This window comes from Periplaneta americana, chromosome 1 (genome assembly GCF_040183065.1).
Source record: "Periplaneta americana isolate PAMFEO1 chromosome 1, P.americana_PAMFEO1_priV1, whole genome shotgun sequence".
Classification (NCBI taxonomy): domain Eukaryota; kingdom Metazoa; phylum Arthropoda; class Insecta; order Blattodea; family Blattidae; genus Periplaneta; species Periplaneta americana.
Genome location: NC_091117.1, coordinates 201397688 through 201417905, shown reverse-complemented (window position 1 = coordinate 201417905; position 20218 = coordinate 201397688). Strand labels below are relative to the sequence as shown.

The following is a 20218-nucleotide window of genomic DNA, read 5'->3' as shown; positions in this document are numbered from 1 at the left end:
TATGTTTGAAGCCATGATTTATAACCATTGTTTAAAAATGAAGAAGCAAGGTTAAAATTTTACTTGTGTTTTATATGTGCGTTTTTATCATTGTATTTTTTCACCTATGTTCAATTGCATTTGTCAGAAAATCACATCACCTGAAGATGACTTACTTGAAAAGTCGAAAATATTCGTGATGCATAATTTAATATACTGTAATTGATGTAATAGAATTATTTTCTGCCTCAATACATTGATAAGTGATAGACTGAAAATAAAACAAACTATTTGATATTATAATTGTGCTCTGAGACAATTAAATCATATCGCTCATTTGCGATAAGAGTGACAAAACTTAATTTTACAGGAGAAGCATTTTAAAATTTTCATATTCTTAAAAATCAAATTGTAGGCACATGCTTTTTCCAAACGGAATGCAATTTTGTACATGTATTATATTTCTAGTGTTGTAGCGTATAGTACCATAATTATTAATCATTTTCAATAATTTCAACAATTATTTTAAGTTGTGTCGTTCTTTTTTTTAAATAAATATATGTCTGTTTTTAGTTATGACAGTGAGAATATTTACCTGACGTACAATAATTGTACAATTATTGCAATTGTAAAATAACTGCACAATTATTGTGTTTGTAGAAAAGTAATTTTTCAATAAAGTAATGCAATGGAATAATATATTGGCATGTCATTACGTAATAATATTATAAGGATGCCCTGTGACATTTATTAATAAATTTAAATTTTAACAAATATGTTGTATTGACAAACGAATGTAATAACTTTTTATGGAAATTATACTTTATAATTAATCGTATAATTTAGAGACTATTTTTAAATACATGGCTATGAATTATGCTAGAAATAATAATATAATAGCAACAATCTAGATTGAGAAAGCATTATACAAAATCTGAAATTCTTTACACAAAATTATTTTAGAAATAAATTGCCCAGCACGACACTTTCAATACAGTTCACAACACCTCTCTACACTTTCAGAGATTCAAAGAATTCTTTATAGAAGCTTGGAATGTGATTCGGTTTAATCAGATCTAGTAAATCTGCCTTTTAGCTCTCACTTATACCTATTTTTTCATTATAAACTTGTGGAAATTATGGAGTCTCGGTTACTTGTTACTTATCTAAAATAATGACACAACGTAGAATAATTCCTTGCCGCTGAAGAAAAATTATTCAATGAAAAGACGCAACACAAATTCTGTCACTCTTCATGAAAAGATTTAAACGTTTCAGTTTGAATGCTTCGTAACAACTAAAATTAAGTCTTTCTTGTTGTAATTATTTTGTTAGATTAAAACAATTTAATAAAGACACATCTGACATCTGGAGGAAAAATAATGTAATCATGTATTTGTCGTTATTCCTGATAAAAATATACTACTTTTGGAGTTAATTTTTGTAAGAATCTCAAAAATGAAAAATTTCGAGCTGTGCCTCTCTTATCGCAAATGAGCGATATTGTTATATATCTGTATTATGTTTGGGAGTGAAAATGAGTGGTCATCATCTTCTTGTGGGGTCTTTGTCACGAACAAATGTTGATATAAAAACCGAGAAACATCTTCAGTATGAAAAGATATAAAGTAAGCGGATTTTTTTTTTCAGCCTACTCAGTATTTTACACCTTAGCTTCGCAACTAGCCCCCTCTATTCACATTTGGAGTAATAAAGGTAAATGATTCATTCAGCAAGTCGCTTACCTTCAGTTCCTTGTCCTCCGTGACTTTGTAAGGACTGTCATTGAGTACTCTGCCGCCCAGGAAAATTTGCCCGACGAGACGAGGATGTCTGGGATCGCTGACGTCATACTGCCGCACATCCCCATGCAGATTGTTGCTGAAGTAGAGGAATCGGTCGTCCAGCGACAGGAGGATGTCAGTTATGAGACCTAGTAGTGATATGAACCTTGTCAGTTACATGAACAGATGCTATCCAATGACAAAAAATGGTTCCGCATAAAAGAAGTGAGAATCTTACTAACAAAACTTCATTTTGTTAGAAGTTTCAAAATACTAAGTCTATTCTACAACAAATAGTACGTCAAATGGGAAATATATTACCTGGCATCTCAGGAAGCATCCAGCCGTCCACTTTCTTCGCCGGAATGTCGATAACCAACTCAGTGTCCCACTTTCCGTTGTCCTTACGGAAGAATCTGCAGGTAATGACATATCCTTACAATACTGCGTAACAAAAATCTGTTGTTGGCACAAAACAACATAACATTGTACAGTACGTACGTATTATTTGAGAAAAATTCGATCCGACACCGGAAATCTAACTCAGGACCTCTCAGCTTTGCGCGCTGAGCGCTCTTTCCATCTGAGCTATGCCGAGACTCGATTCACGGCGCCGGCCGAACTCCTCTCCTTTTGTATCATCAATAGCCTACAGTGGCGTAGCATGAGGTTTTGAGCAGGGGAAGCTAATTCAAGTTGTCTTTCATGCAATATGAGAAAACGTATTACAAAAATTTAGTCTTAAAATAAATAGTAGTCAATTTCAAGTCAGCAGTCGAAGATTGGTTGGAATCTCGTAAGTAACACCAATAAGGCATGACCTCAAATGGTACGTAGTAAAATTTGATTTCACGGTTTACACGTATCTCTAACAAATAGACACGTATACGTATAACATTAGCTCACTCCCTGTCATACTTAGAGAAATCACAATATTTACGGTCAATAGATACAGTATTAGTATCATTACGTAAGTATGCATCTGTCTTTTGGTTGTGTCCTTCATTGACAACAAGGGAGTCGGTCATTTGTTTTTTAGATCACACTTTTGTTTGTTCGTAAGTCAGTCTTGATAATAGAATTGTCCTAAAAAATTCAAGTAAATTGATGTCAGGAACTGTTATTTCACTCATTATTTATTATATCAGCCACAATGCACACTAACACTTCAACTGAACACAACTGACGAAAAGGGATAACTCGGAAACTACTTATTTTCAATGTCAAAGCTAGCTTCTTGATAGCCTTGCGACCAGTGTAGTTTAGTTAGAAAGGGATGGAAAATCTGCGGGGTGGGTTACACAGAAGAATGAGTGTGAGAAACCAGTCTGCTTGGAAGCTGGTGTGTGCAGGCTTCTTGTTTACTGCTGCATCACAAATCATCCTGAGCTGCTGCATCACAATATTTAACGCGTAAATATAAATTCTATTAAAATTAATCAATAATTTTGTCCATAGACTGCAGGTTTATTAGGAAATTATTATTAACTGGGGAAGCTGAGCTTTTTAGCTTACATTGACGCTACGCCACTGATAGCCTACTACCTGCATTTCAGACATATAATCTTTTCGCTGTAAGAAAAATCCTAATATAAACAATAGCATGTGACTAAAGTGAGGCTTTATTGGCCGCTGTTTGGCGCCATAGATTCTCAGTACGTGTTCCCGCCTACTGTTGTACATTCTGTTTCATGTTAAACATTTCCCGTTACTCATCAAGTAGGCCAAACCTCACTATTATGCATTCATTTGCTTAGGAAACATTTACTTTATAATTACTCTAATTAAAACTCACATAACTTATTATATACATTTAGGACTATTTGTTTTTCTCCGCTTTTGAGAGGGTTTCTACTCTTATGTTTAATACACCGAGGATGCAGAAGCCATACTTCAGTACCAAGTGCTTACGTGAACAACTACGAGCTGAAGTGACGCCAGCTTGTTACAAAAACAGACTACTTCGGTATTACTGTTGGTATTCATCCGCGTTCATAGTACATAACAAAACATAAAGGTAGCTTTTCTTTTACATATCGTTTTACATATGAGTGAAGTTATATGTTTCATTGTATTTAACAACTAGAATTCAATTTTTTATTTTTAAATAATACAAGATGATAGTTTCCAAATACGGACTATATTTTCCTGTGTCGTGTGAGTGTTTCGACTGTGAGCCAATCACGGGTATGACAGCCACGTGCTTGTGTTTACATTAGGATTTTTCTTACAGCGAAAACAGTATAGGCTATGTATAAGTAAGCAGGAGTGCATATTTCAATGACTTTATGGCCATTTTCGACAACAGTTTTTGAATTTGTTAAATTTTCAATATTCATATATGAGGACCTACGAGGAACGGGAAAGAGGGTGAAGCTACGAGATCAGATGTAAAAGGAAGCTACTACTCCTTTTTATGAAAGCGGCAAGAGCAAATGGACACTTTACAGAGTTATATGAAAAGGAGCATCTTCTGTGGACCTCTGGAAAAAGAACTAAGGAAGAGACTAGTGAAGCACTTTGTATGGAGTGTGGCATTGTATGGGACAGAAACATGGGCATTATGACGAAGTGAAGAGAAGCGAATAGAAGCATTTGAAATGTGAATATGGAGAAGAATGGAAAGTGTGAAGTGGACAGAGAGAATAAGAAATGAAGCTGTGTTGAAAAGAGTGGGTGAAGAAAGAATGATGCTGAAACTGATCAGGAAGAGGAAAAGGAATTGGTTGGGTCACTGGCTGAGAAGAAACTGCCTACTGAAGGATGCACTGGAAGGAATGGTGAACGGGAGAATAGTTCGTGGCAGAAGAAGATATCAGACGATAGACGACATTAAGATATATGGATAATATGGGGAAACAAAGAGGAAGACATAAAATAGGAAAAACTGGAGAAAGCTGGGTTTGCAGTGAAAGACCTGTCCCTGGGCAGAACACTAAATTATTGAATGAAGATACTCATGTTTGACACAGGATGCAGAAACTCTCCAAGATTTTATTTTTATAAGAACAATACTAGAAATCTATACAACAAAGCTAGAAAATTGATGAAAACAAAAAATATACGATTTATTATTGAAATTTATGTCAACATTAATCATTCTAATTGAACGTAAAATGTGGACAACACATCAGAAAGTGATGTGCGTGCTTTGGCTTGATGAATTTAAATCTGTCACCAGAGTTCGACGTCAATTTCGTCTAGAATTCAATGTGGATCCACCTACGTCGAAATCAATTTTTGCAGTGGAATAGACCTCTTAAAGGGACAGGATCCTTGACTCCACAAACAGGCCTAAGTAGGCTCCGGTTGAATGCACTTCGTGTACGATCGACCGTTTCCTCCCCCCCCCCTTGAGATGTAGGATCGTATTTCAGTTATCATAAACATGTTGTAAGTTATCCGATTTATAGCAAACTGAAAATGTTATGAGAGTTTATCGCAATAAAATGTCAAAAAATTTGGAGTTTCAATTTTTGTTATTTTCACATTACATCTTACGTGACAATCCGAATCTCGCGACATTTTTCCAGCATATTCTCCAAGTAAACTAGCAGTACGTAAAAACGTTTGAAGAAACTATGTCCACAAATTGTTAGGAAAGTATAATACTTAACTGTTATTGAAAATCATAGACCGCGTTGTCATTAATGCTGAAGCACGTAGTTCCAGCAAAATATCAAAACAAATATTGATACACCGGAATAGTCTATCATCATCATCATCATCATCATCATCATCATCATCATCCTTCATGCATTAGGAAATTGATTCCTGTAGCAGCTACTGAAATTGGTCCATCCATCTTTTGGCTGGTCTTCCAATATTTCTTCTTCCCCGAGGTTTATATTTCCAAAACTTATATGGTATCCTGTCCTCCTGCATCCTTGAAATGTGAGACATCCATGTATTACTATATTCTTCTATTTTGTTGTTTCATTCATATATCTCAAGTTCTTCTCTTATTTCTTCGTTTCTTTTACGTTCTATTTTCCTGTAACCTGCTACGCTTCTCAAAAATTTCATCTCATTTGTTTGTAATCTAGAGGCATCTCTCTTTAGTTCATAACCCATGTTTCGCTTCCATATAGTAAACTGGGCACTGACATCACCTTATATAATTTTAACAATGTATCTTTTCTAGCTTTTGATTTCAGGGTTCTTCTTATTGTTCCATTTATGTAATTAAATTTTTCTATTTTTTCTTTTTGATCATAGTCTCCTTTATAAGATAAGGTAACACCCAAAAATTTAAATTTATTTACCTGTTCTATGATATTGTTTCCTATTACTATTTTAGATCTTACAGGAGATTTGCCACAAAATGCCATAGTTTTAGTCTTATGTACAGATATCTCCATATTATAGTTCTTACTTATTTTCCATAACTCATGTACTGCTCTCTGTAGGTTATTTTCATTATTTGCTATTACTACCTGATCGTCAGCGAATATCATCGTCATTATGAAATTATCTTCATTAAAATTCTGTGTATAGTTCTTTATTTTTATTTTCCATTTTCTTAATATTTCGTCCATATATATATTGAATAGAATCGGCGACATACTGCAGCCTTGTCTCAAACCTAAGTTAACTTCCCCTACTCTTATCTGTGTATCACCAGCTATTTGTATTTTAGAATTATTATATATGTTTCTAATCACTTCAGCTAGATGCAATGGAATACCTCTATTATATAATATTCTCCATAATTCATTTCTATTTATTCTATCAAACGCCTTAATATAATCAATAAATGTTAAATGCGTTTCTCTATTAAATTCTTTATGCTTTTCTATTATTTGTTGTAATACAAATATGTTATCTATACAGCTTCTTCCTTTCCGAAAGCCTGCTTGTTCTTCCATTATTATCGCTTCACTTCTGTTATTTTGGAGTAAATTTTATACGCTGCATTTAGTAGAGATATTCCTCTATAGTTTTCGCATTTAGATTTGTCTCCTTTTTTGAATATTGGTTGTATAATTGTCATTTTCCATTCTTCAGGTATCTGTCTCTGTATCCAACATTTAATAGTCTATCTATACTTAATGTAATTATATCATAAAATAGCCTATACCAGAATGGGCAGACAATGTTTTGAAAAGGCGTCACATGAAACCTCTTGTTTGAGAAGTTCTTCTGGAATATGTTGCTAGTGCACCTTCGACTGGATCGGTTTAGAATATGTGAGGAAGGTAAGTGATGGAAAATGTATTTTCATAAAATATTAGGCTAAGCCTTTCAAATGCTCATATTTTAGATTTTCCATAAGGTAAAGTGAGGGTAGGCCTAAAGATATCCCATAACACCGTATAGTGTATGAGGTGGAGGTAGAGTTCACGTGTTTTCTTGACCTCAGCACGCGGAGGAAGTGGTGTGGGCAGCACCAAACTTCGGTAAACTCCCCCCTCCCCTGAAATAATCGCTACTCAATTTATCTTCCAAGAAACTAAGTGCACCTAGGAGCTGTTCTGGAATTTATTACATACATCCAATCTAGAGATGAACAACGATCGAGAAAGCGAGACTAACAGCGCCCGCAAAGCCGAAAACCCACACGACAATGTTGTATTACGTCGCGTCCTTGACGTAAAGACTGCTTGTGAGTGTTCCGAGACTCGAGATTGATCACTCCCGAAGTCCCGAAGTCAAGCAGCTTGAATCGCCACAGTTGTTTATACCTGACTGGACTTTTATCTACTTTGGCAACTGTTATATATGTATAAACAATCAAGTAGCTTATTTGAAACATCATCTCTATCTTTCAGTGTATAATAATCCGTTCCCCAGACTTTATTTGAGCCGTTCAGAGCAAAAGCGGTGTAATTCAAAATTGGGTACTGAGGTTTAAAGTAAAAATACTGTAAAATGCAGCGCGAAGTAGCAATTAATATGTCCTTCGTGCTATCCACTGACTACTAATAGTTTAAATAAAATTAATATTAATTGCTACTTTGCGCTGTACTTTACATAATGTTTACTTTAATCCTCATTACCCATTTTTGACTTACACCACTTCTGTTCTGAACGGCTCATATAGTGACTAGACCCTTATTAAAAGGCTAGGATTTTTCTTTTCATATGTTTCAGATCAAGTGTGCAATCTCAAGTAAATAGATATTAATGTTATGTTTTATGTTTCTAAGGGTAGGTACACGTTGGAGCAACGATAAACGATAAAAGAAATGACCTAGGGATGCTTTGGCATTATCAAAGCATCAAGTGTTCATATCGGAGCAACGAGGACGCGGGAAGCGAACATTTTGATTTATCAGTAGAAGATATTCTATACATCCACTTAATGAAAGAAGATATATAGGAAATATCAGCTGCTAGGTTCAAGGTTAATATAACTTAAATACGTATAAAATTGAACCCGTTTCTCATCCCAAAGGTAGTATAAATTCGTTGTGCTGTGATTGGTTATTGTGATCACATAATGTATGACGAATAAATACACAACTGATCAATTTGCCAATATCTACAACAATTAATTTAATATGCCGAAATAATAATAAATCTATTAATATTCGGATATATTGACAACCACCGGTCATTATACAGATTAATATTATCTTAATCAGAGATCATATGAACGACAAGAGCGAATAAAATGAAACTTAACTTTTTCGTCGCTTTTATCGTGCATCTTCGCTTTTATCGTTACTCCAATATGCACACCTCAACGACAATGCATGCTTCAATTCTCTCTGATATAGCATCGTTGCTTCTTTTATCATTTATCGTCGCTTCAACTTGTACGTACCCTTAGAAATGCAAATTTAATTTAGAATTGTTTTTTTTTTCTATTTAAGTAACCATAGGTAATATCATGTAATAGAACCAGAACATTTTGATAACTAAGATACTGTTCTGTTTTGTCTTTTTGTCTCAATTAAACATTTATAATGTTATTTATTTCAATGATGTATGTTATTCAAAGTTACGAAATCTTTCCACACCGACCAAATGCTATTTCGAGAATGATGAGCGAGACTCGAAGCGCACGAGAATGACGAGACGAGACTCGAAAGACAAATGCAACGAACACAGCGAGCGAGAGCGCCAGTTAGTTTTGTTCATCTCTAAGGGTACGTACACGTTGGAGCGGCGATAAACGATAAAAGAAGCAGCGATGCTATATCAGAGAGAATTGAAGCATGCATTGTCATTGAGGTGTGCATATTGGAGTAACGATAAAAGCGAAGATACACGATAAAAGCGACGAAAAAGTTAAGTTCCATTTTATTCGCTCTTGTCGTTCATATGATCTCTGATTAAGATAATATTAACCTGTATAAATACCGGTGGTTATCAATATATCCGAATATTAATCGATTTATTATTATTTCGGCTTATTAAATTAATTATTGTAGATATTGGCAAATTGATCAGTTGTGTATTTATTCGTCATATGTTACGTGATCACAAGAACCAATCACAACACAACAAATTTATACTATCTTCGGGATGAGAAACTGGTTTAATTTTGTACGTATTTAAGTTACATTAACCTTGAACTTAGCAGCTGATATTTCCTATATATCTTCTTTCATTAAGTGAATGCATAGAATATCTTCTACTGATAAAACAAAATGTTCGCTTCCCGCGTCCTCGTTGCTCCGATATGAACACTTGATTCTTTGATAATACCAAAGCGTCGCTAGATCGTTTCTTTTATCGTTTATCGTTGCTCTAACGTGTACGTACCCTAATGCATACATCGTGTTCTGCTCAAGGGCAGGTCTTTCACAGCAAACCCAGCATTCCCCAATCTTTCTTATTTTCTGCCTTACATGAATATAAAAATCTCGCTACTGCCAGGGTACAAACCCAAGACTTTCCAGTTAACAACCCATATGATCTACTACGGTTCCTTCTATGAAGTACACTTCTGTCACTGACCTGTACACGTTGGCATTGAGAGCACATCCCACGAAGCCCTGAGGTTCTCGTGGATTATGCAGGAACCGTATTTCCAATGGAGCGATGCCTTCAGGACCAAGATCGATCGTTTGCAGCAGACGATGGTCCTTCCACGAGAAAACGTTAAGAGATCTCCCGTACATATCTGAGGCACACAATTGGGATTAAGAGCATTCAGAAGAAATCACGCACACCTTCAAATGAAGACATATTTACTATGTAATTAAAATACGATTTGTAAAAGTCAATATGAGTCTAAACTTTTTTTTGCTCAAGAAACTGGAGCCGACGGACGTTTAAAATGATAATTATTCCTCTGTTTTGGAACATATCATGAGCTTCCTATACTTCATATAACGAGAAAGTAAAAAAGGAATCGCATTAAGTCGATACGCACTTCTATCAAAAACGTCGTCCACGATAACCCCTTTTTTCAAACTCCTGGGCGCACCCCATTCGGTAGAAATCATCACGTCGAAATGTGGTTGGTACCAGTAGTCGTACCCAAACTTGGCCTTCTCCTCACTCTTTGTCCATAAACCTGAAAGTAGAGAGAATATTTCATGCGAAATGTTGATCTGTGGTTAATGAATGAATGAATGAATGAATGAGAGAATTAATTCATTAATGAATGAACGAAAGAACAAAGAAATGAAGGAAAGAACAAATGAATGAATTAATGAGATAATTAATGAATGAGAGAATGAGTGAATTAATTCATTAATGAATGAACGAAAGAACAAAGCAATGAAGGAAAGAACAAATGAATGAATGAGAAAATTAATGAATGAGAAAATGAGTGAATTAATTCATTAATGAATGAACGAAAGAACAAAGCAATGAAGGAAAGAACAAATGAATGAATGAATGAATGAGATAATTAATGAATGAGAGAATGAGTGAATTAATTCATTAATGAATGAACGAAAGAACAAAGCAATGAAGGAAAGAACAAATAAATGAATGAATGAATGAATGAACAAATGAATGAATGAGAAAATTAATGAATGAGAAAATGAGTGAATTAATTCATTAATGAATGAATGAACGAAAGAACAAAGCAATGAAGGAAAGAACAAATGAATGAATGAATGAATGAGATAATTAATGAATGAGAGAATGAGTGAATTAATTCATTAATGAATGAACGAAAGAACAAAGCAATGAAGGAAAGAACAAATGAATGAATGAATGAATGAATGAATGAGATAATTAATGAATGAGAGAATGAGTGAATTAATTCATTAATGAATGAACGAAAGAACAAAGCAATGAAGGAAAGAACAAATGAATGAATGAATGAATGAATGAATGAGATAATTAATGAATGAGAGAATGAGTGAATTAATTCATTAATGAATGAACGAAAGAACAAAGCAATGAATGAATGAATGAATACGTTTTCACTCGGTGATAGTTACAAAAAAATAACGATATGACAGAAACTGAAGATATACAAAGTAGGAATATAAACAAAACAATACGACAGCAGATAATATAACGAACAAGAGAATGCTCTTTTACTGATATATACAATTCAGATTATTTTCCTAAAACTCATTTTAACACATAATAATGTTCATAAACTATATATTCTAGATATAATCTTATTTTTTCATGGAAATAAAATTGCAATTCCTGTAAAATCATGTTTGAGGATTATGGAGAGTTTTGAATCTAGACGACTCACTTGAAGAAAGTAGAGTTACCATTCCTATCGCGTGACATGTGAAGCAAGGTCGTACACCGATGCTCTGCGCCAGCTAAGTGAGCACTTCCTACTCAAGGCCGGAGGCTACTCAATTTTGTGATAATCTTTAATTCAAATTGAAATTTTAGGAGTTTTACAGTTAATATGGAGAGCTAATTTTTTATATTTGTCTATTTTCTGTGAAGATCTAACTATGTGCGAAGTTCGAGGAGAGGTTTTCACGTGAGCTCATTAACATTTCCCTTGCTGCCGAAGAAATTCGTTAGCATACCAATCCATAATAACAATTCTATAATTAATTTGAAATTATTATATTCAACAAAAATATATCATAAGTGTACATACACATTCAGTGAATCATCCTTCCATCATGTTATCTCTTCACACTAGTGAGGAAGATTACGCAAATATATATTCTTTTTTTTTCCCCCCCCATATTTTCATCACGAAATTTGTTACATATTTGTATGACATAGGGAACTTTGTAAATCCTAATGTTTATATTGTATCTGTTACCGCTTTTATAGATACTTGAAAATATCTTGATTCAGTTTCCGTTTGCATATCAAGAGCTCAGCCACACTACAGCATAGAAAAATCATCTCAAAGGAGTGAAACTTAGCTCTCTCACTTGTAATATACAGTACTTAATTATCTTTGTTGGCTTGTGAGATTTTAATAAGCAAATATAATAAAAGGATAATCATATGACTACCAGCAACCGGTGTGGCTCAGTCGGTTAAGGCGCTTGCCTACCGGTCTGAAGTTGCGCTCGGGCGCGGGTTCGGTCCCCGCTTGGGCTGATTACGTGGTTGGGTTTTTTCCGAGGTTTTCCCCAACCGTAAGGTTAATACCAGGTAATCTATGGCGACAAATACCATCTCGCTATCACCACTCTCATCGGCGCTAAATAACCTCGTAGTTGATACAGCGTCGTTAAATAAAATGTGACTACCACAAACTGCTTTATTGTGCTTTCAGACTAGTTTCGCTACCTATACGAAGGCACTGTGATTCGTACGTTTCTCCCAGTGCGTGTTACATAATCTGTGTTTTGGTATAACTGATAAGATGAGAAAATCAAATATTAACATGATACAGCGGTTTCGCAACTTGCATAACGAACAAACAGCTCCAGCTCAAGGTGTATTCAATTTTATGGGTAACCTTGCACGCAAATACTGTGGGGAGCTCACGAGATCAGCCCTGGTAGGAATGTGGTGTAATGCCAATCATACACGCAGGAAACAGCCAGCATAACGCCACTCTTGCTCGCAGAAAACGACATAATGACACACTATAGGCATCCTACAAGCAAAACTCAGCTCAGACTCCTCGCGCCGCGCATGCTATACCCCTCTTACCCCCCTGCAGTAGGCGGGTTCTTTAATAAGCGGCTACTGGTATAGCTATAACGGCTACGGTTGCGGACATGTGCACTCAAAGAGCAGCTGTAACAACAACCAATTAAGTGAATATAACGTTACAAGATGTCAACATCGTCTCTTTCTAAGTCACAATCGGTATCTATCTTTACTGGAACTGTCCTCATATTTAAATTTTAAATATTTAATATAAAACGCTATGTGACTCCCTGACTCTGTAGCAATAACACGTGTTCAGTTCAGCACAAGAAGGTAATACGTGCGCATGCGCATAGTGTCGGTGGTGTGATTGGAGACGGGGAGCATGCTGGGAAATGGAGCATACGTCATCTGCGTGAGACAGTCACGCCCGCTGGTTTCTGCGCACTGAGTTTTGTTTGTTGGATGCCTATACTAACTACATTACAGTAACTAGCCAACGTTAAAACATTGATCAAATTTAATAGTACATTATGCAACGAGCCTATAATGATAGTAATTAAAAAGCGTGTATGGATGTTTATGAAACGAGCGCAAGCGAGTTTCATAATTTTCATACGAGCTTCTTAATTACCATTATAGGCGAGTTTCATACGACTTTTTATGCTCGACCATATTTCTAACTTGAAATTATTCATTTTATTTGTATCTAACTGGCCTTGAGCAATACCTCGTAAATTGTGAGATGTGCGCAGACGCGAAAGTATTGATTTTTTCCGAGGAACAGATGTCCACATTGACCTTGATAGCCTATAAGAACCTACAGAGTAAACTAAATATTAACTTTGATACAACATTGAAATTAAATTAGACATTGAAAAACGAGATGACAAATTGAATTTGTTTGAATATTATTTACAATTAACGCTAATTATTACAGTAACATAACATAACCTTCTGCGACAGTATTGGATTTCCAGCCTCCGTGACTTTTCGCTAATTGTCTGTCGATTGCATATTCGAGAATAATCGATATAATGGTACAAAGCTGACTTGACATTGGTTGAAGACCTGTACTTTAATAAGTAGTTGTACTTTAATGACATGCATTAAAGGACTGCTACCAGGTGTATAATTACTACATTTCGGCATGGTCGAGCATAAAAAAGTTATAAACTAACAGTTCCAACTTATACACACACCGACACAGAACTAGTCTCAAACTATCTGATATTTTCATCCACAGTATAATTAAACATCGTGTGGTGACAGTGATGTCAACTGTTTAGTATCAAAAAGGTCATAACGCATAACAACATATCTTATCTCTGGTCAGTTCTGGGAAGAGCGGTGCTCCATTCATCAATACCTCCCCGCACCGCACCTAATTAAAATACAGAGACTTTCTCGTCAGTTCCCGAAGTAGATTGTGTCACGACACTGTAATTACAAAAATAAACTTCCGTTGTGGCTCAATTTAAATGCGGATTTTCCCAAGATGCGGTGGCTGTAATGAATTAGTTTTATGCTTTTAGAATTTATAAAACAGTTATATTACCGGTTGTTCTGTAAGGTTGTGAAACTTGGACTCTCACTTTGAGAGAGGAACATATAGGTTAAGGGTGTTTGAGAATAAGGTTCTTAGGAAAATATTTGTGGCTAAGAGGGATGAAGTTACAGGAGAATGGAGAAAGTTACACAATACAGAACTGCACGCATTGTATTCTTCACCTGGCATAATTAGGAACATTAACTCCAGACGTTTGAGATGGGCAGGGCATATAGCACGTATGAGAGAATTCAAAAATGCATATAGAATGTTAGTTGGGAGACTGGAGGGAAAAAGACCTTTGGGGATGGTAGAGAATGGATTAATCTAGCTCAGGATAGGAACCGATGGCGGGCTTATATAAGGGCGGCAATGAACCTCCGGGTTCTCTAAAAGCCATAAGTAAGCAAGTATTGACTACTCATATTTATAGAGTAAAAGACTCACTGACTCAATTGATATTTTATTTATGACTTTTGAACACTCTTCAGCTGTTTGACGTACTTAGCAGGCCTGTTTGTAGATATTGATGCTAAATGTTACGAAGCCCCTCATCTGTATACTAACACTATTGACAATTTAAATTAATCGTTTAACTCTCGGGAAAAAAGTAATTAAAAGTCATATAAATTGCACTTACATATTATTATCTCTCTTTTACAATTCAATGAGAAGCATTCGAATGGATAACACTACTGTATTACGTCTCTTACAGTAATTGAGACACAATTGCGTTACCTTTAACCTGAAAAGTGTTTGCATCGATGAGCACGAAGTCTCCCTTGCCGTTTCCGTTCTTGTCGCCTATGGTGGAGATCATGATTTCCCCTGACGGCAGACAGTGCGAAGTGTGAGGCATGGAGACGTTCAACGCCCTCAGCAGTTCGCCCTCGACCACCTGCGACACAAATCACACTATGCACTGGTTCGTCTTGCAGGAGCACCACAGTCTACTATATACAATCATGAAGCTTGGGATGATTTTTTGCATATCTCACGATAGTTGCTAGCCGCTTGGAGCGCTGTGAATACTAGGAACAATAGACTGTGTCACTGCCATCGTGATCTAATACAGGCCGTAAGGGAGACCATATGACTCGTGTTTCAATCATATAAATTAGTCTGAATGCATAAAGAGTAACATATGTTTCTCTAAAATGTAGTGTAATTGCATTAATAAAATTTAAAACAATGACTATGAGACACTTCAGACATAACTCACTTACGAGTAATATTATTTTTGCTGTGAAAATTACGTTGTTCGTATGTGTAATACCTGCGTTTATATCGATTAAATATTGCGAAATTCTTGTACATTCATTTATGCACGATTCAATAATTTTCAGTTGCACCGCACGGATATTTAGATATGTTGAAATTATAGGTTATGTTTACTGTGCCACCTTGCCTCTTTCTCTCTTTTTAGTGGTCTCCAATGCCCTGCCATTACATATGATGCAACTTGTTGATGTTATGTCATATGGAAATTATAGGTTATGTTTACTATATTTAACTTATATTCCTATATTCGCAATTATACATTATAATTAAACATAATGTCATGTATGAAACCCCAGACATTCAATTTGTCTGTATTTTAATACTACAATAGAGTACTGAATTACTGTATTTATCTACTACCTAAGAGACGCATAACACAATCGTACGTACACTAATTTCATAGGAGTGGTATGGTAAATTTTCTGTCTACAATTGAGGAAGGTAGGCTTGATGTGCTAAATTAAAATCACAATATAAATGCTTTTTTATTAAACCTCAAAACAGCTCCAATTCTAAACTCAAAATGTTGATTCGAACATATTATGTTTACACATTAAAATAACACTTTGTAATTATTTCTGCAACATATTATGCAACAAGAAGTAAACGGAACTTATGGACACATTACACTAAATAAAACTTTACAATGATACGCAATAAAGTTATAATATAATATTTCACTGAGCTCCAAACACTGAAATAGAAAACCCGAACATACATTCTAAACCTTATGTATTTCGTATTTCAATAGTGGAAGGAAGGTGTTAATTTTTTCAAAAGAATAGATATAGAAAGTACAATACTTACATTTTATCGTCTGCTAGGATAAGAGTCTGTGATGAGGCGATAGTAGCGATTCTGGTGGTTAGCAACTATCTATGGCTGCATATTTCAACAGTCTATGTATGCATATTTAGTACGTATTGAGCTTCGTGACTGTATATACTAGACTGTGGGAGTACTGTGATAACTGCAGAGTATCTCGCATGGAACTTGCAAATAGAGTAAACAGGGATAAATTAAATAAAGGGGAAATAAGGATAATGCTAATGTTTTAGCAGCATTAAGACAAAACACGCGACGCCATTTGACTAATTGACCACTGTAAAAATTATGTAATAAGTTACAGGGTTGACCAAAGAATTAATTACGTTTGGAGAAGTTGGTAACACAGAGTTATGTTTTTTTTTTAAATGGGACATCCTATATTTCATTCCATAAATTTGTTACGCTCTTCATTCTGATTCATACGTTATACGCATGAAGTAGCATAGCTTTATATTCAGGTCCTAAAAACAAAAAGAATTTAGAGATCAACTGTACATTTTTAGCGCTTTCATGGAAAAATATCTTTGAGAAGGTAAATTTCGCAGATCACAGTAGAAAAAATTGAAAAATTGTATTTAATAAAATAATTCGTTTGCACATAACAGAAGACCTTTAAGAGTAATCAGTGTATAATTTCACATTATAATTTTCCTTTTCGATTATTATTTACATTTACCAATTACCTCTTTGGAATTTCAGTCAATAAAATGCGAACACATTACAGAGCTCACTGGCGTGTTATTCTAGGCTCATCGCTGAAATAACACAGGACAACAGAATATAGGCTAAAGAACAGACTCTCGGTAGAAACATACGTTTCCACTATCCACTCTGGAATTGTAACACGGACCACTAAACTGGTGATCGTATAGGCCTACTACTATACGCTAACCTCTGATACAGAGCGGTAAATCTCTCAATTAATCGTCACTGAGCCATTTTGCTTTAATTGGCTATTCATAGGTAAAAATAGATAGCCTACTTTCTGGTCTCGCCATAGGCACTGTGAAATTACTCGTACAGTACTTAACGTTAATTCAGCAAATAACATAGGCCTAAAGGTGTCAACAACAATGACACAGCTCCAAAAAAAAAAAACCTTGAAACACACACGTAATTACAGTATGATTATTTACAGTAGTCCTGACAGTCGCCGGAGATGTGCGCGTGGGACAGGCGAGTCCATTTAGTTACGCCAAGGGGTGTTTGGGTTATTCACTCGCTTGCCTTTACCGACCGCTCGCCCTTATCTCTACTCCGGAACTCCCCCCACTCCTCCTATTACTTCCCCTCTTTCGCGTCGCTGAGCTGTCACGACTAAATAATCGGTCTGTACATGGGCTATTCCATATGAAATCGATCAGTAAAAAACCTCGCATTTTTTTATACTCTAATTTTTTTCTCTATTTATACAAGGTGCTGAAGAGAGTGCATTTGAAAAATGTATTATCGAAAGTCAAACGGTTTTCGTATTGGTGAGCGACAAATTTAGCGTATTTTATAAAAACAAGCCTCTTTCAGCGCTCAGAACTCTGGAACAATTTACTGCAGAACATTGAACGAGAGCTCATTTTGAAGCTGACATTTGGTAGGTTATGTTAAGAAGTAATCCTTATTTTTATTGTATACAGAGAGACGGATAATCTGAGTTTACTTACTTTTAGGCTTTTTGCCCATTTGTAAAAACGTAAAAAAAATATATTAGAAAAAACCTTGCATTACTAAGAGGGATTCGGCATTGTTTGCTTAGTGGTACGGCAATAAGTTTCGAGGGTATTAAATAAATTATTTTCATACGCCTGGACTTGAACGGCACAGTACCGCACGCACTGGCCGAGAGATGAAGATAAGCGAGCGTTGAGCGTCATTTTACTCCTGTGTTTATGAAAAGCTTTGATAAAGCTAGCCCAGCTATGCGCTACTAGACGACACGTCATGTGTTTATGTCTCCTGGCCTTGCTTGTCTAGGCTAGCTCCCGCCTCACAGTAGCTGGTTAGTTCACGCGCGTACTATTTATTTTCTTTATTTGATTTTTCAATACTTTCTTATCAACGTCGCACCAGTAAAAAATATGTGTTTATTTGTACTTTCAATGCGGAATCTAACTATATATTTCAAAAAATATTTTTTCGTGGGCAAAGGCGTCTTAATTAAGAAAAATCTAAATTTCTCCATTTCCATAAAAAGTAAGAGAAACTGTTTACATGTCAATATAAACTTTAATTTTTCAGCATCAAAATAAACCATGATTTTGATCATTGGGTGAAAGGGTTGCGGAGCCACAACAGTTTAAAGTTGCTAATTTTATGAAAATACGATAAATTTAAATATTTTTAATTTAAACACTATGAAGTTCTGATGCCTCAAACTTTGCACAAAGCATTATATCACAGTTGTCAACGAACAGAAAAAGTTTCATTGTATTTAAAAATTGCGAGGTCAATTTTCTCTATATTTCGGTCGATTTGAGATGGAATAGCCTACATGCATGTTTGAAATCTTAGCAGCCGTGGCTTTACCTTGTGCAGACGGGGCGCCCTAGGGTCGGTGCCCGTGTCAACAGCGTACACCCGATCGCTGCCCAGGCACGGCAGGATGAGCTTGTCCCTTGTCTTGGACGGGTCCCCATGACAGCTGCTGCACACGTTCCATCCTGAATGGTGCAACTCGTCGCCCACGGCGGGCATCTTCAGGCGATGGATCACCTAACAGTGGCAACACTTTGTTATGAGGACACTCATGTGATTTTTAAAACTTCTACCATTTTCATCCCAAATTTATGAATTTTAAACCATATAAATATGTCTACAATGCTATCATTTGTACAAAATTTTGGTGTCATTAGGGCTAATAGTTTTGAAATTATATTTTTAAAATATATTTTACATTAACGTCACTAAAAAGGTTCCGACAAAATTAAAAAAAATAAAATTAGTTTATACGAGGGGCATCCAGAAAGTAAGTTTCCCGATTTTTTCCCCTTGAAAGTAAACGTAATTAGCCGTGTCAATTGCGCATGCGTAACAGATCAATGACGTATCAATCATATGCCAGCCGGACAGGTCCCGCCTGGTGCCAGTAGCGTGGCAGCAGTGGTTCGAAATTGAAGATCTTATTCCTTCTCCCGCCGCCTCGAGGTTCGGTTGGTGATAAAGTTCTTTAATGCACAAAGCATTGCCAGCTGCCATCGGCAACTTATATTTGCCTTCAACAATTAACTTTCTTTTTTCTTTAATGTATCACATCACATTATTATACATGTTTATTGTATTCAGGACCCTTGTGGTCACTCAAAATTCTTTGAGCTGATGTCTATAATTTAGAAATTTATTATTATTATTATATATATATATATATATATATATATATATATATATATCCCTCTCCCTATACCTCTCTCTCCCTCTCCCTCCCTCTCCTCTCTCTCTCTCTCTCTCTCTCTCAAGAAATTCCTGTCCTGTGAGCGTTTTGGCAACGACGGAGAGTTGAAGACGTCTGTCACACGCTGGTTCCATTCACAGGCGGCAGAGTTCTACGACAGAGGGATACAAAAGTTGATCCCACGATACGACAAGTGTCTCAATTCTGATGGTGGCTATGTTGAAAAATAGCTGAAACATTGCTGTACCTGTTGCCAATAAATGTTTTCCTTAAAGTGTGTGTTCTTTTTTTTTAAATAGGGAAACTTACTTTCTGGATGCGCCTCGTATTTTTTCAAAATCTTGAAAATAGTCATGGGAATAAAAATTAATTAGTCTTTTGAGCTCAGTCTAAATATTTTTTTTCTTATTTTAGTAGGTTATTTTATGACGCTTTATCAACAGCTTAGGTTATAAGGGAGATAATATTGTA

The 20218-nt window shown here is 35.6% G+C and overlaps 1 protein-coding gene across 1 annotated transcript in view; it reads right to left on the bottom strand.

The window, feature by feature from the left end:
* LOC138706383 (methanethiol oxidase-like) overlaps positions 1 to 20218 on the bottom strand; it is a 36929-nt gene that overhangs the window by 11629 nt on the left and 5082 nt on the right. The window contains exons 3-8 of the mRNA XM_069835606.1: positions 18886 to 19071; positions 14995 to 15154; positions 10090 to 10233; positions 9672 to 9837; positions 2085 to 2179; positions 1725 to 1912 (exon numbers count right to left, since the gene is read on the bottom strand). Coding sequence (XP_069691707.1) covers positions 1725 to 1912; positions 2085 to 2179; positions 9672 to 9837; positions 10090 to 10233; positions 14995 to 15154; positions 18886 to 19071 — 939 coding nt within the window. The remainder of the gene's footprint in view (positions 1 to 1724; positions 1913 to 2084; positions 2180 to 9671; positions 9838 to 10089; positions 10234 to 14994; positions 15155 to 18885; positions 19072 to 20218) is intronic.